The sequence below is a fragment of the Bos taurus genome, chromosome 11 (assembly GCF_002263795.3).
Source record: "Bos taurus isolate L1 Dominette 01449 registration number 42190680 breed Hereford chromosome 11, ARS-UCD2.0, whole genome shotgun sequence".
NCBI classification, from domain to species: domain Eukaryota; kingdom Metazoa; phylum Chordata; class Mammalia; order Artiodactyla; family Bovidae; genus Bos; species Bos taurus.
The window spans coordinates 67,467,338-67,483,637 of NC_037338.1; the positions used below are offsets into that span (position 1 = coordinate 67,467,338).

The 16,300-nt window shown below is 43.8% G+C and overlaps 1 protein-coding gene across 2 annotated transcripts in view; it reads left to right on the forward strand.

Annotated features, from left to right (window-relative positions):
* ANTXR1 (ANTXR cell adhesion molecule 1) overlaps positions 1 to 16,300 on the forward strand; it is a 258,211-nt gene that overhangs the window by 107,503 nt on the left and 134,408 nt on the right. For both annotated transcript variants that reach the window (NM_001206228.1, XM_059891504.1), the window contains 2 exons: positions 14,120 to 14,189; positions 15,685 to 15,763. In NM_001206228.1, coding sequence (NP_001193157.1) covers positions 14,120 to 14,189; positions 15,685 to 15,763 — 149 coding nt within the window. The remainder of the gene's footprint in view (positions 1 to 14,119; positions 14,190 to 15,684; positions 15,764 to 16,300) is intronic.

The window sequence follows — 16,300 nt, forward strand, 5'->3', positions numbered from 1 at the left end:
CTGCTTCCCACCTCTTCTCTGCATTTCCGTATTAATTTGTGTTCTTTAAGAGCAGTCAGCATTTGCCATAGGTCATGGTCATGATCCTGTGATAGATAGTGATAGTGATAGATAGTCGCCCTGTCGTGTCCAACTCTTTGCGACCCCATGAACAGGGTCACCAGGCTCCTCTGTCCATGGGATTCTCCAGGCAAGAATACTGGAATGGGTTGTCATTCCTTTCTCCATTGGATCTTCCTGACCCAGGGATCAGATCTGGGTCTCCGGCATTGCAGGCAGAGTCTTTACCATATTTTAATAGACTTGTCCCTCAATCCCAATTCCAAAGGTAAACCCTTCCAAACCTAATTGTGCACAGCTGAAAGACTTTGTGTCAGTAGACACATACCTTGTGCATGAATCCTAAATTGTCTTCCGCCAAGTGAAAACAAAACTTTAAAAAATATATTTCTTAGCAAATTACAGCTGTCTCAAGGGCACCAGTTTTCTGACCTCAAGCTTACAAATTTTTTAAAGGTTGATGCTTTGCTTATAAGATAATTTGTTAGTTTTGTAAATGTCAACAGTCAAGAATTTTTGGTCTAGATTTATTGAGAGGAGGAAACATTTTGCCAGAGCCCTGAGCCCCATTATCTTCATTTGGTTTTCTTGCAATACCTAAATCTGTCCCTATTAACTTTGGATAGAGATGATGCAGAAGACTACAACATTATGTGCAGTATGATTCCAATTATGTAAAAAATAATATGCATAGAAAAAATTCTGAAATAGTATGCCCCTAAGCATTAACAGTGTTTGTTACTGGAAGTTAGGATTACCAAGGATTTTCATGCATTTTATATTCTTCTCTGTATTTCTCAGACTTCCCACACTCACCATGTATTACTTTTACAGTCACTAAAAATAACAGTAAATATGAGCTGAAAATAATTTACATCCTGAGAAGTCAGACTAGCTGTGCTAAGGACCAGTTCTAAAAGCTGGAGAGTTCTGAGGCACAGAGATCAAGCCCCCAAAAGACAACCCAGTGACCAGCAGGCTGCTGGCTACTATCCCTGGGCTTCTCTGGGAATGCATTCATGGTCCCTCACCCTTTACTGCCTCTCCTTCTGGCGCCATGATGTAATCTTGATCCTCCTGTAAACAATGTTCAAGATAACCCACTTCATTTTTTTCCAAGACTGCATTCAGCTCTCTGTCCTACACTGGTGTTTGTAGGTAAGGTATTCTGATTGCAGCCTTCCCACCCATATCCTCAGAGCCTCAGCAGCAATCTAATCCCCACTTCTGGAGCACCCCCATTTCAGTTGTAAAGCCCCACCCAGCAGAGTGGCTCAGGTGCCACCTACCACTAGGCAAACCTGGACCCATCAAAGCCTGCATGGAAGAATTTACCAAAAAAACACTCTTCTTTACTCTAACAAGATGCCTTCCAATGGCCCCCAAGCTGTTACTCCCTCACCCTCCTCTATGCATAATCATTCAACACCTCTGAACTTTTCTGGACATTCTGTCAGTACCCCAGGGGGAACTGTGAACTACCTAGTAATATCTACAGAACCCTCTACAATGGGCCAAAACCATGTGTGAAAGTGTTAGTCACTCAGTTGTGTCAGACTCTTTGCAAACCCCATGGACTGTAGCCCACCAAGCTCTGTTGTCCATGGAATTCTCCAGGCAAGAATACTGGAGGAGGTAGCCATTTGCTTCTTCAGGGGATCTTCCCAACCCAGGGATCAAACACAGGTTTCTTGCATTGCAGGTAGATTCTTTACCATCTGAGCCACCAAAACCATGGTAGATATTATACCAAGATTTCTAACCTTGGTACTACTGACATTTTGGGCCAGATAATTTTTTAATAAGAGGGAGAGGAATGCCTTGTATTGTAGGCTACTTAGCATTGTACGTGGTCTCTACTCACTAGATGCCAATAGCACTTCCCTTCTGGTCTGACAATGAAAATTGCCTCAAACATTGCCTTTCATTTCCTGAGGGTCAAAACCACCCCCATGCAAGGACTGCTGCACTGCATACGTGTCCACATGTGCTATTAGAATAAATGAATGCCTTCTTGTCATACCTACACTATATAGCCTGACACAACCTAGGAAATAAGTTCTGTAGGACCTAGTCAGTTTATATATACCCTCACATCATGTGTTGTACAGGTACATCAGGCTATGAACCCAGAAATACCCCACTTTAGTAGTCACAGTTGACATATGTCAAGTGCTTATTAAGTGTTCAGTATTTAATCATATCATCTCATTAAATGAGTGAGTATGAAATGACTATTATTGCATCTTACAGGTGAGAACTCTGGGTTATGGATAGGATTATACAGTCTGTAGGTAGCAAGCTGTGATGGGGCTCCAGCCAGGGACCAGGCTATTCATGTGCTCATGGTTCCTACTCTAACCTGCCCAGAGAACAATGAAGAAAACCAAAAGGTATATTCTGGACACCTTAACACAGAGGTACTAGGGAAATAGTCATGTATAGACCCAGGAAACTTACCTGGAACCTGCTGGCCAAGCTCATCAGCTGATCTCATAGTAACTAAGCAGTGAGGGCTTCCAGAGAAATCTTGCAACAACTCCAGGCCAAGGGATGGGTGGATAGATATGGGTCATGTCTGAGGGAAAAAAAATAGTGACCAGCCCGGTTCTGCCATATTAAAGACATGAGAGAACATTATAGCAGATGTGTATGTTCTGAGGATCATTCCCAACTTGGCCACACCCTCCTGTGCTTCACTACTGGCTCTTCCCATTCTGTGTTGACTCTTCTCGTTGCTCTGACCACAGAAAACCATTGTTTAGCCTTTCCAAGTAGAAGCTTCCCTCTCCACTTTGAAAATCCATGCTGGGTCCCCTTCTGTAGAGTTTAATGACTTCTATCAGGAGAATGCATAGGTTTGTTACCAAACCTGTCTATGAAAAATCTTCCAGTTCAGGGTCTGACATGGAGTTCACAGGCCTAATAAATAGCTTCTTTCTACTCTAAGCAATGGATCCCATTTAGCTTTACAGTAAGACCCTCACATTTGTGAATTTTCATTGCACGAGTCCCAGTAGAGCAATCAACCACCTCTTTTCTGGCTGGGACCTCAGAAAGCTCAAGACAGATGCCTTGAATTTCATCAACTTGGAGTCCTGCAGAGTATCATTTTATTTCCAGTTTTTGCACAGCATTTTAAAAGTCTAATTTTTTAAAAGCTGGTTACTTTTCAAGTCAGTGAAAAGGTAGAAACATTTAGTCTAGCCTGTCTTTTCTCCCTTCATTCAGGGACACATTCCCCAACCAGCTGATAATTTGGTGCTGAACAGTTATACTTGGTGCAGAGATGCCACAAAAATGCTCCCTAGACCCAGGGAAGATGGGGAGAAAGAGCAGGGTGAGCTCATTCAGTCCCTAACCTCCACTCTTTTGTCACAGTAGGAATGTAAACCCTACTTTGGAGCTTACATCAGCTTTTGGAGGGTTTCAGCAAGCTCCCCTAGATAAGACTAAGAGTTATTTTTCTTGTCCTTTTGGCCAGAAATAAATATTTATATCAAGAAAGGATTGCCAAGACTTGGAAAATATTTCAGTTATTTAATCAGCCCTTTAAAAGGATTCACTGTGATTGGTGTTTGAATTAGCTAATAAATTTTAATCTTGGTTTTATTCCAACTCCATTAGACAGTCACCAACTGCAACTAAGAATTCTGGAAACTTCTTAACCAGTCTGAAAAAAATTACATTGATCTGAGATCAAAACCATTATACACATTTGAATGTATGGTTTTGCTGCTGCTACTGCTACTAAGTCACTCAGTCGTGTCCAACTCTGTGCGACCCCAGAGATGGCAGCCCACCAGGCTCCCCCGTCCCTGGGATTCTCCAGGCAAGAACACTGGAGTGGGTTGCCATTGCCTTCTCCAGTATGGTTTTGAGATATGGGTTAATTATAATAAGTCAGGGTCTCCCAGAAGACACTGGAACCTTATCACAGAGCTTCTCAACCCTGGTTGCCTCTCATGGAAGACAAGCCTCCTAACTTTATTCAACCTCACCCATGGAGAATCTTGACTTTTGCCTCCACAGCTGTCAGACTCAGCTCTGGGTATACTTCAGGCCATATCATAAAACTAGCTGTGAGAGTACGACAATATAAAATGACTAACTAGTTTAAATTATATCTGTAAAAAAACTAGCTGAGTTGACTATGGGCAAGTTATTTCAAGAAAACCTGGGTTTGATTTCCAGGTCTTTTATTCATGTTACAACACTAACTCAATTAACCAACTTCTTTGAGACTCAGTTTCCCAAATTATAAATTAATAATAATAATAATAATGTCCAATGAGACCATAGGTATATCAGTTCAGTTCAGTCACTCAGTCATGTCCGACTCTTTGCGACCCCATGAACTGCAGCATGCCAAACCTCCCTGTCCATCACCAACTCCTGGAGCTTGCTCAAATTCATGTCCATCAAGTCAGTGATGCCATCCAACCATCTCATCCTCTGTCGTTCTCTTCTCCTCCTGCATTCAGTCTTTCCCAGCATCAGGGTCTTTTCAAATGAGTCAGCTCTTCACATCAGGTGGCCAAAGTACTGGAGTTTCAGCTTCAACATCAGTCCTTCCAGTGAATATTCAGGACTGATTTCCTTTAGGATGGACTGGTTGGATCTCCTTGCAGTCCAAAGAACTCTCAAGTCTTCAGTACCACAGTTCAGAAGCATCAATTCTTTGGCACTCAGCTTTCTTTATGGTGCAACTCTCCCATCCATACATGACTACTGGAAAAACCATAGCTTTGACTAGACGGACCTTTGTCGACAAAGTAATGTCTGTAATGTCTCTGCTTTTTAATATGGTGTCCATAGGTATATAGTGTTACACAAAATCAGTATAGATTAGATATATATATATATATATGTATGTATAGGTATAAATATATGTGTGAATGCATAGGTAAATATATATGCCTGTGTGTGTGCACATATATACACACAAAACACATTCACTAAAACTTTTCATTTTCCCAGGAATTTCTAATAAAATCACATTCTTTCTCAGATGGGACTCAGACCCAGCCAAAACTCAGACTGGGACTTGAACCCACAGTTCCTGACTTGGGAAGGGACTAGAATCCATTGTGTTTTAACTGAAACTGTTTACCTGGCATCCAGACTTAATGAAGCTCAGGTTCCTTTGCCACAGAAAAAAATTCAGCATGAGGTAGAACAATAGGCTAAGAGTGAGTTTATTAGCATAAGATGCTTGTTGGAAATACAAGCAGGCAGGCAAGGGACTGCAGCCCTGAGAACAAAGAGGGCTATATTTTTATAATCAAAAAGTAGGGAGGGGAGAAGACCACTTTCTTCCTCATTTTGGAGTAGACATCAGGCTTATGTCATTTAGTTTGTCCCTATATGGTTTAACTGGTACTGTCATGGTGCTATTTAAATCATATGTATATTAGCAAAGGTCTTCCCTTGGACTGCAAGGAGATCCAACCAGTCCATTCTAAAGGAGATCAGCCCTGGGATTTCTTTGGAAGGAATGATGCTAAAGCTGAAACTCCAGTACTTTGGCCACCTCATGCGAAGAGTTGACTCATTGGAAAAGACTCTGATGCTGGGAGGGATTGGGGGCAGGAGGAGAAGGGGACGACAGAGGATGAGATGGCTGGATGGCATCACCGACTCGATGGACATCAGTTTGAGTGAACTCCGGGAGTTGGTGATGGACAGGGAGGCCTGGCGTGCTGCGATTCATGGGGTCGCAAAGAGTCAGACACGACTGAGCAACTGATCTGATCTGATCTGATCCCTTGTGGCTCAGTTAATAGACTCTGCCTGCAATGTGGGAGATCTGGATTCGATCCCTGGGTTGGCAAGATCCCCTGGAGGAGGGCATAGCAACCTACTCCAGTATTCTTGCCTAGAGAATCCCCATGGACAGAGGAGCCTGGCAGGCTTCAATCCATGGGGTCACAGAGTCGGACACGACTGAGCAAAAGGGTGATGACATATACTAACACATGTTGATTAGTCTTAGGTTTTGATATAACATGCCCTTCATTTACCCTTTCACCTAAATTCTTGTCTTGGCTACATGCAGAAATACCAGTCTTCCAAGGACCGTTAACTCCCTGACTTCAGGTAACAAGATTCATATCTATTGTCTTGTGTTATAACTCTCAGGATTTGTGGCTTGACTGTGCCTGGCACTTGAATGTGCCTGGTCTTCCTTCAAGACAGAGTAGATTGTTGCTAGGTGACTGGATTCTTTTCTTGACTGTTCATACGCTCTCAGCAGTCTCCCAAACTCCCTTAAAATTCCCTTTCTATCTTTAATCCCCTAGTGGGATTTCTAAACTATTTAATTATCCTACTCTATTCTTATCACTAATGCCTAAAAAAATGTTTGATAGAACAATGTAATCAAGCAATTAAGGCATTTTGAAATTTTGAATTTTCAATTCCTCTGATTTTAAACCACACATTTAGTTTACAGTCCATTTTAAAGGCTTGGATACCCATGTAATAACATGAAGTAACATTTACTATGGACGGAGGTTCGTGACATTGTACAGGAGACAGGAATCAAGACCATCCCCAAGAAAAAGAAATGCAAAAAAACAAAATGGCTGTCTGAGGAGGCCTTACAAATAGCTGTGAAAAGAAGGGAAGTGAAAAGCAAAGGAGAAAAGGAAAGATATACACATTTCAATGCAGAGTTCCAAAGAATAGCAAGGAGAGTAAGAAAGCCTTCCTCAGTGATCAACGATCAACGTAAAGAAATACAGGAAAACAATAGAATGGGAAAGACTACAGATCTCTTCAAGAAAATTAGAGATACCAAGGGAACATTTCATGCAAAGATGGGCTCAATAAAGGACAGAAATGGTAGAGACCTAACAGAAGCAGAAGATATTAAGAAGAGGTGGCAAGAATACACAGAAGAACTGTACAAAAAAGATCTTCATGACCCAGATAATCACGATGGTATGATCACTGACCTAGAGCCAGACATCCTGGAATGTGAAGTCAAGTGGGCCTTAGAAAGCATCACTATGAACAAAGCTAGTGGAGGTGATGTAATTCCTGTTGAGCTATTTCAAATCCTGAAAGATGATGCTGTGAAAATGCTGCACTCAATATGCCAGCAAATATGGAAAACTCAGCAATGGCCACAGGACTGGAAAAGGGCAGTTTTCATTCCAATCCCAAAGAAAGGCAATGCCAAAGAATGCTCAAACTGCTGCACAATTGCACTCATCTCACATGCTGGTAAAGTAATGCTCAAAATTCTCCAAGCCAGGCTTCAGCAATATGTGAACTGTGAACTTCCAGATGTTCAAGCTGGTTTTAGAAAAGGCAGAGGGACCAGAAATCAAATTGCCAGCATCCGCTGGATCACTTAAAAAGCAAGAGAGTTCCAGAAAAACATCTATTTCTGCTTTATTGACTATGCCAAAGCCTTTGACTGTGTGGATCACAATAAACTGTGGGAAATTCTGAAAGAGATGGGAATACCAGACCACCTGACCTGCCTCTTGAGAAACCTGTATGCAGGTCAGGAAGCAACAGTTACAACTGGACGTGGAACAACAATCAGGTTCCAAATAGGAAAAGGGATATATCAAGGCTGTATATTGTCACCCTGCTTATTTAACTTATATGCACAGTACATCATGAGAAACTCTGGACTTGAGGAAGCACAAGTTGGAATCAAGATTGCCAGGAGAAATATCAATAAACTCAGATGTGCGGATGGCACCACCCTGATGGCAGGAAGTGAAGCTCTAAAGAGCCTCTTGATGAAAGTGAAAGAGGAGAGTGAAAAAGTTGGCTTAAAGCTCAACATTCAGAAAACGAAGATCATGGCATCTGGTCCCATCACTTCATGGGAAATAGAAGGGGAAACAGTGGAAACAGTGACAGACTTTATTTTGGGGGGCTCCAAAATCACTGCAGATGGTGATTGCAGCCATGAAATTAAAAGACACTCACTCCTTGGAAGGAAAGTTATGACCAACCTAGACAGCATATTAAAAAGCAGAGACATTACTTTGCCAACAAAGGTTCGTCTAGTCAAGGCTATGGTTTTTCCAGTAGTCATGTATGGATGTGAGAGTTAGACGATAAAGAAAGCTGAGTGCCGAAGATTGATGCTTTTGAACTGTGGTGTTGGAGAAGACTCTTGAGAGTTCCTTGGACTGCAAGGAGATCCAACCAGTCCATCCTAAAGGAAATCAGTCCTGGGTGTTCATTGGAAGGACTGATGTTGAAGCTGAAACTCCAGTACTTTGGCCGCCTGATGCAAAGAGCTGACTCATTTGAAAAGACCCTGATCCTGGGAAAGATTGAGGGCAGGAGAAGGGGACGACAGAGGATGAGATGGTTGGATGGCATCACCGACTCAATGGACGTGGGTTTGGGTGGACTGCAGGAGTTGGTGATGGACAGGGAGGCCTGGCGTGCTGCGGTTCATGGGGTCGCAAAGAGTCGGACACGAATGAGCGACGGAACTGAACTGAACATTTAGTAAATGTTTCTTGAGTGCCAAGTAATGTACTTCCATGCGCTCTTGTAATCCCCACACAGCCTAGTGCAATGATGTCATCATTACTGTTCACAGATAAGGAACTTGTCCTCAGTCACACACTAGTCACAGGACCTGGGATTTGAACCTGCATCTGTTTGACTCTGGAGTCTACCCGGCACTGTAAGCCCTGTACTCATCTCCAGAGCTGCTCAGATCCCAAGCCTGGGTGTCTGATGGTTTGGTTTAAGGACACTTGTTGATCCCCAAATCCTGATTTAAGTCAAGTTTCAGTTTGATTATCAGACTGTTGTAAGACAGATGCTTTGAATTCACCTATGTCATGGGTATGCACTGAATTTGGAACTATCTTAGGTAAAAAGCAAGGACATTTATATTTATAGATCATCCAAAAATTCCCTTAAGGCCTGGTTTCAACCCCCTCCCCTCACTAATTTCCTCCCAGCTTTCCTCCGTTTCCCCCGCCCACCTGGTACTAACAAGCGGTGAATGGCCGCCAGTGGACAGAGGACCAGGGCCCTCCACCATCCTCCAAAGTGGATGTTGCCCCGTAAACATCACCACACCAGTGGTTCTGGCAGAGGTGGCCCTGAGGTTGGCGTGGCCCCTGAGCCAAACGTAGCCCAGCCAGAGGAGGAAGGCTTTGGGCCCTGCTTCCCAAGTGGACGTTCCAGGAAGGAGTCAGATGATCAGAATTATGGAAACCAAATGGCCCTCCTTTGTTTAGAGAGAAAGAAAAAAAAGAAAAAAAAAAACTCATTTTTGTGGTAAAGTGAAACCAGCCTCCAAACCAAACAATCTCTCTCCGAGCCGAAAATGCCAGCTCCCCAGAGCAGGCCCACAGCCTGGGACTCCGATGAACTGGTGGGAGGCGGTGCCACCGCCTTCAGCCACGTCTCCTCAGGCTTCTCAGCGGCGAGGGTCTCTTCTGCTCTGCTCCTGAAATCGCTGGTCTCCCAGGCAGGAAAAGAAAATGAAAGGAGGGGGAAAGTGAGAAAGGAGTCTGCTGGACCCAGGCTGACCAAGGCTGACCCAGGCTGACCAAGGCTAACCGAGACAACCTCCACCTCTCCTGCCTTTCCTGTTGGGAGGGAGCAGAGGAACTGCTGGAAGAGCGCAGGGGAGGGAGCCTGGGCCCGGACGTGTGGTTGTACTGCGCCCCCTACCGCTCCCCCCGCAGAATGCAGCCAGGAGTCACAAGGCCTCCTGTGGCCGCGCTGTGGTGGGCTGGTGGCTCCGTGGGCAGGACCCCACACTCCCATGTATTACTAGAGCATGTGCAGCACCCAGAGCAAGTAAATATAGGTTGTCATTGGCCACGCCTATCCTGGGCTTTGTTTCTCCTCTAATACGAGCTTTTCCTGGAACGGAGAGGCCCTTGGTGTGGACACTGGGGAATCCAGTCCTAGTCCTGGCTTTGCCTCTGACTTGCTGTGAGATCATAGTTTACTACAGCCTCTCTGAGCCTCCATTTTGCATCTGGAAAATGAGCCTAGTGAGTCCTGCCTTGCCTTGGTTCCCAAGGTCATAGTGAGAAGAGATCAAGCCTGGCTTTTATCCAGAGGTGGTGGCCAGACTGCCCACGTGCTGATGCGAGCTCTCCTGTGTAACACTTGGCAAGTGTCTCCATCTTTGTCTGTTGCTCACCTTTACAGGAAGGGAATAGGGACTTCCTCGGTGGCCCAATGGTTAAGAATCCTCCTGCCGGTACAGGGAACACAGGTTCAATCCTTGGTCCAGGAACTAAGATCCCACCTGGCAAGGGCAGCTAAGCCCATGGGCCAAAGCTAGTGAAGCCTGCGGGCTCTAGAGCCTGGGCTCTGCACCAAGAGACGCTGGCATAAGAAGCTGGAGCATCGCAACTAGGGAGTAGAACCCACTCACAAATAGAGAAAGAAAGCAAATAGAGAAAGCCTGCACAAAGCAACCAGAACCCCCTTCAGCCAAAAATAATTTAAAAAATAAAGTAAAGGGAATAATAGCCTTCCCTGACAGCACTACTGGAAGGTAAAATGGTTATGTGATGTGTGTGATGACTTAGAGCACACAGCATGCCCCAAGTCTCACTGTCATCATCACCATCATGGACAGAAAAGCATCTTGAAGATAATGCCCAGTTCAAGCCCTGTGTGATCTGCCTCTGTTCTCATAAGCTTTTAATTGTTCTCAACACACTCACTATTCTGACATATTCCATAATCTGCCAGTGTCTGCGGGCTGTGTGCTCAGTCCCATCTGACTATTTGTGACCCCATGGACTATAGCCCGCCAGGCTTTTCTGTCCATGGAATTTTCCAAGCAAGAGTATTGGAGTGGAAATCTTTTTCCTACTCCAAGGTATCTTCCCGACCCAGGGATTGAACTTGCATCTCCTGCGTCTCCTGCATTGGCAGGCAGATTCTTTACAACTGAGCCACCCGGGAAGCCCAGTCTGCCAGCATTCATTCTAAATATGAGGGGAAACTCCAGTATCTTCCTGTTACACTTAGGAAAAGTCCCCCAAACCCACCATGATCTACAAGGGCTTGATCAGCTGGCCCTGCTGCCTTTTCTAGCCTCGTATTTTACCCGCTGTCTCACTGAAATCCAACAGCCTTGTCAGCTTTCTCCTAGCTCCTTAAGACCTGGGCTGCTTCTTGTCCCAGAATCTGTGCAGGTCCACCTCTTTGCCAACCCATTTCCTCTCCACCTGGCCTCAGGTCTCAGCTCACAGAGCCTTTCCTCAAGGAAATGTTTCCTGACCTTCCAGATGAAAGTCTGCCCCCTGATTCTCCTTCTTTGTACTGAACACAATTTAATTAAATAGTAATATGTGTAATAACAGTATTTTTTTTGTGCTTTGCTGTACTTTCCTCATGATTTCTCCTCCTCCAGAACTCCTGTTCACTCAGCAAAACCCAATGTTCATTGTATTTCCTATGTGAAGCCCTCCCGCAAACAGCGTTACTCATTAGAACTCTAACTGAAGTTTTGATTTAGTAGGTGACCTCTGTCTGGAAGGTGTAAGAGTGTCTGCATTTTGTTCTGCTAATTATCCCTTCTCCTTAGGCTACAGACCCAAAGAATAACAGGAAATAAATGCCATTTATTATTAGCAAGTTCAATATCTGATGTTCCCCAGGACATAGATCTTGGCCACATCCCTAATTCCAATAGATAACTAAAACACTGGCCATTAAAAAAAAAAAAAAGTGAGAGGCTTTGTCTATTGTGTTCAGTTCCAGACCTAGCATAATGCTTGGCACATGGTAGACATTCAAGAGAATATATTTTTAATAAATAAATGTTTAAATAAGCAACAAGGCTATATTGTACAGCACAAGAAAATTTACCCATTATTTTGTAATAACTTTAAATGGAGTATAATCTATAAAAATATTGAATCACCATGGTATACACTGGAAACTAATATAGTATTATAAATCCACTCTCCTTCAATTAAAAAATCTTGTACTGAAGACTAAGTAAATGTAGTATTTTTACTGCTTCAAAAAATTGAATGTGTTTAATAACTATCTCCCCTGCAACTTCTATAAAATCCATGAAAACAGAGACCATGTTTCTCTTCTAAAAGCCTGTGTTTCTAGTTCATAGTAGGTCTTGAATAAATATTTGTTGAATGAATGACTTGGAATAATCTCCCTACCTTTTCACCACTTGAAGGTCTCCCTAGACATCAGGGGAAACTGTAATTGGCCATCCCTTTTTCCTCCTTCCACGGAGACTCAGTGCTTAGAACTCAGATGTGTCCTCCAGCTCCTGTCTCATGTGGGTCTGGTCCTTAAATCCTATCATGGAGGGCACGAAGCTTCCTAATCTCCACTCAGGCAAGTGATTAGTGTCAGTTGCATTTAAATGTCATTAGAGATATCAATTTCCTATCAAATGCAACAGCAGCATAGCATCCTTCCATTACACATGGATTCCTTTCTGTCTTCTAGGCATTTATATTCACAACTTGATTAAAGGGGCATATTTATTCATCTTCATATCACCTACAGTTCCTACTACAATCTTTTGAACAAAGAATGCTGAGTTCCCAATAAATGTTGAGTCATGAAAGAATGGCTACCATATGCTGAGTATAGTAACTTCTCAGCCCTGCTTCTGGCCCCAGAATCTGAGATATGATGAAGTTTTTAAGGAGTTCCAGATTAAAGCTGCTTAAGTTTTTCCCTGGACATCCATTAGGATAAGAAAAAGAAATCCCCCAGCTCCAGATTCCTCCCCCGCTTGAATCCATCTTTCATAACGACATTGGCTAAAACTTCCAAAATCATCACTTCAAGTTTTTCTCCAAAAACCTCCAAAGTTCTTTACATAGCCACATAGGCTTAGGTCCAAATCCCTCGGTCTAACTCAAAGAACTTGGACCAAACATTTTCCTATACTGATCTTTTCAAATCCTTCTTGTGTCCTACCCTGGAGCATCCCTTTTGTTTGCTCTGTCTTTGCTGTTTTCCATTTCTTCCACCAGGAATGCATCTTCCCATCTCTCCCCCAAAACTCCGCTGCTGTTATGTTCCCTGTGACCTTATCATGTCACCCACCTAGAGGGAGCTGCTCTCTGTCTTCTGAAGCCAAATGATGTTTTGGCTTAGCTACTTCTTGTATGTGTCAGCAATTTTTTTTAATTGAGATATAATTAGTTTCAGGTGTACAACATAATGGTTCAATATTTTTATATATTGTGAAATGATCACCACATTAAATCTAGTTAACATCCATCACCACACATAGTTATAATTTTTTCCTTTAGGATAAGAACTTTTAAGATTTACTCTTGTAAACTTTCAAATCATGCTGTACCTTGCATGCTCATTACTTATTTATTTTATACCTGGAAATTTGTACCTTTTAACCACCGTACTCATTTCACCTACCCCACCTACCCCTGCCCCTGGTAACAACCAATCTGTTCTCTGAATCTGTGAGTTCTGTTTTTGGTTGTTTTTTTTCTTCTCCTTTTTATATTCCACATATGAGTGAGATTATACAGTGTTTGTCTCTCATTGTCTGACATTTTACTTAGCATGATGCCCTCAAAGTCTATCCATGTCGTCACAAATGGCGAGGTTTCCACTTTTATGGCTGAATAATACTGCATTCTACACACATATGCCCTAATTTCTTTATCCATTCATCTGTAGATAGACACTTAGGTGGATTCCCTGTCTTGGCTATTGTATCAATAAACAATGTTGAATCAACAAACTTTTCCCATGAATATGACTCCTCTCTCAAACTAGACCTAGACTTGAAGCTCCCAAGGATCAGACTCATACCTTCTCATTTCCCCTCGGTTGTGCCTGGTCTGTGGTAAAAGCTCACTCTGTGTGCTCACTGAGATTCAGTTGGATATACAGGTTAGAAAGCATTCAGGCAGAAGAGCTTGCGTTCACTCTAATGGATTTTACAACTCAAGTTTATATTTCAAAACATCACGGCTTTTCTAGTGTCTTCTAGGACTTGGTTGATGGTCTGCAGGAGGCACCGAATATGAAATTATCAACTTGCCTCACTCCTCTTAATCCAGTGACTTCCTTTTTACAGATGAGAAGCCCTTCACTGTGGAAGATACTTATTTGCTGTGTCCAGCACCTATCTTAAAGGAAGTTGGCATGTAAGTTTCCACCAGCAACTAAACCCCACAGCCAGGGAAGTGAGAGGAGGTGGGGGCGGACAAAAGGAGAAGAGTCTCTCTTCGCTGTCATTATGGAACCTTTCTCTAGACTCCTCCAGATAATGATGGTGGTGCTATGAGTGCAGTGAGCTAGGCACTGCATCAGTGTTTCACAGAGGGGACCTTGATTCTCCCAAGATCCACTGTAGCCTGCCAGGCTCCTCTGTCCATGGGATTCTCCACACAAGAGTACTGGAGTGGGTTGCTATTCCCTTCTCCAGGGGACCTTCCCCAAACGGGTCAAACCAGGGTCTCCTGCATTGCAAGTAGATTCCTTACCCTCTGAGCCATCAGGGAAGCCCAGTGAACCATCGCATCTTACAGATGTGCAGTCTGTGGCAGAGAGAATTTAAGTAGCTTGTCGAGGTCACATAGTGAGTGGAAGAGTATGAGTTCAAAACAAGGTCTGTCTGGCTTCATCACAACTACATTTCTAGAAAGCTCTCAGGCTGCCCAAAGCGCTGTCGTAAGGAAACTCAGAAAAGAAGCTCAGCAAGGCTAAGTGATCCACAGCTGATTCAGGACCCTACAGTCAGACCCTCTGAGGCCATGTTCAGTGTTCCTCCGTGTCTTCATCCACACTGCCCAAGCCTCTGTGAACTAATTTACGGAGAAAATCTCACAGTGATGCATTTGTGATAAGTGCTAGTGAGATGAGATCAAAATATTCAAGAGAAGGAAGAGAATTAGCATCCTAAGCAAGAAAAGAAATATGCAGGGAAACAGACAAGCAGTGTTGGTGAGAGAAAGAAACTAACCTCTCTGTAAACACATCTCTAACAGACTGAAGACAGAATGGTAGCTTTAAGGAAAAATGCTACACTTGTTCATCTGAATTCTGCTTTCAATCGTTTGTTCAAATCACAAAGCCTCCAAATCTAGTTGCCTGACATCAGCTCATGATGCCACTGATTCCACAAACTAGCCCTGTGTCCATGCTGCAGAAGGCAAGCTTGTGTCTCAACGAGCATCTTCTAGATGGGAGGAAATAGAAGGCAGGTTAGCTCATGTGCTGCTGTACCTTTCTGTGTTGGCTGGGTGGTAACAAACCATCACCATCAGAATCTCATCACTGAGACTCCAGATAACAATTGTACAGTTTCTAGCTTAACCAGTTCATCCCCCGCTGATTTGGACCGTTTGTTAAGACTACCTCTTCCTACCTACTACAGTGTGGCAAGTAAATTAAACGGGAGCAGCCTCTGCCCATTCAATTCTATTTGCCATGATGTAAGAAAGGCTGGATACACTGCCTTGCTGCACCAGCTGGGTATATCCTGACATCTCTCTAGGGTGTTAGAGATGGATGGGCCCTGGAGAGCATCCTCCGCGTTTTACAAAGGAGCCAGCTCAGAGGGTGGTTTAGAACGGAGCCCCCGGGGCCCTGTGTGTCTGCACGCCATGCTGAGTATCCCTGGTCCCCATGTCGTTGCAGGAAAGCCGCACTTCAGGTCAGCATGAACGACGGCCTCTCCTTCATCTCCAGTTCTGTCATCATCACCACCACACACTGCGTAAGTCCCTGCCTTTCCCTTGACCGAGAACATCACTGTCATCCTCATCTCCCTGGCGAGTTTTTTCCAGTTCTGCATTCTGTTAACTGAGCTTTGACTCTGGCACTGCGAGGCCAGCCTTTGGCCACCTCAGGGGCTGTACACATGTCAGGAGTGTATCAGGAAGGCCTGTGCCTCCCAGGTTCCCCGTTTCTGTTACTAAAAGTGAGACCTGGACACACTGGCATGACCAGACGGTACGATGGGGCCAGGGCCTGTGCAGTATGGAGTGGGGATGCCTAGATGGACTGGGTTTAAGAGAAAATGCACAGAAGGAAATGGCACAGTATATACAGAAAACCCATCTTAGGGAGTTTTTCCTCTAAAAGGAAGCAGGGGGGAGGTGGGTGGTGCGTGGTGCAGTAGCTGAAGGAAGAGGTGGAGTAAAAAGAGAGGCTTTTATTTAGAATTGGAAAAGTTGCCACTTGTTAATATGCTTGTGAAAATAATCCAGGGGAAAATGGAAAATTCATGAAGTGGGAGAGAAGGGGAAGGGAC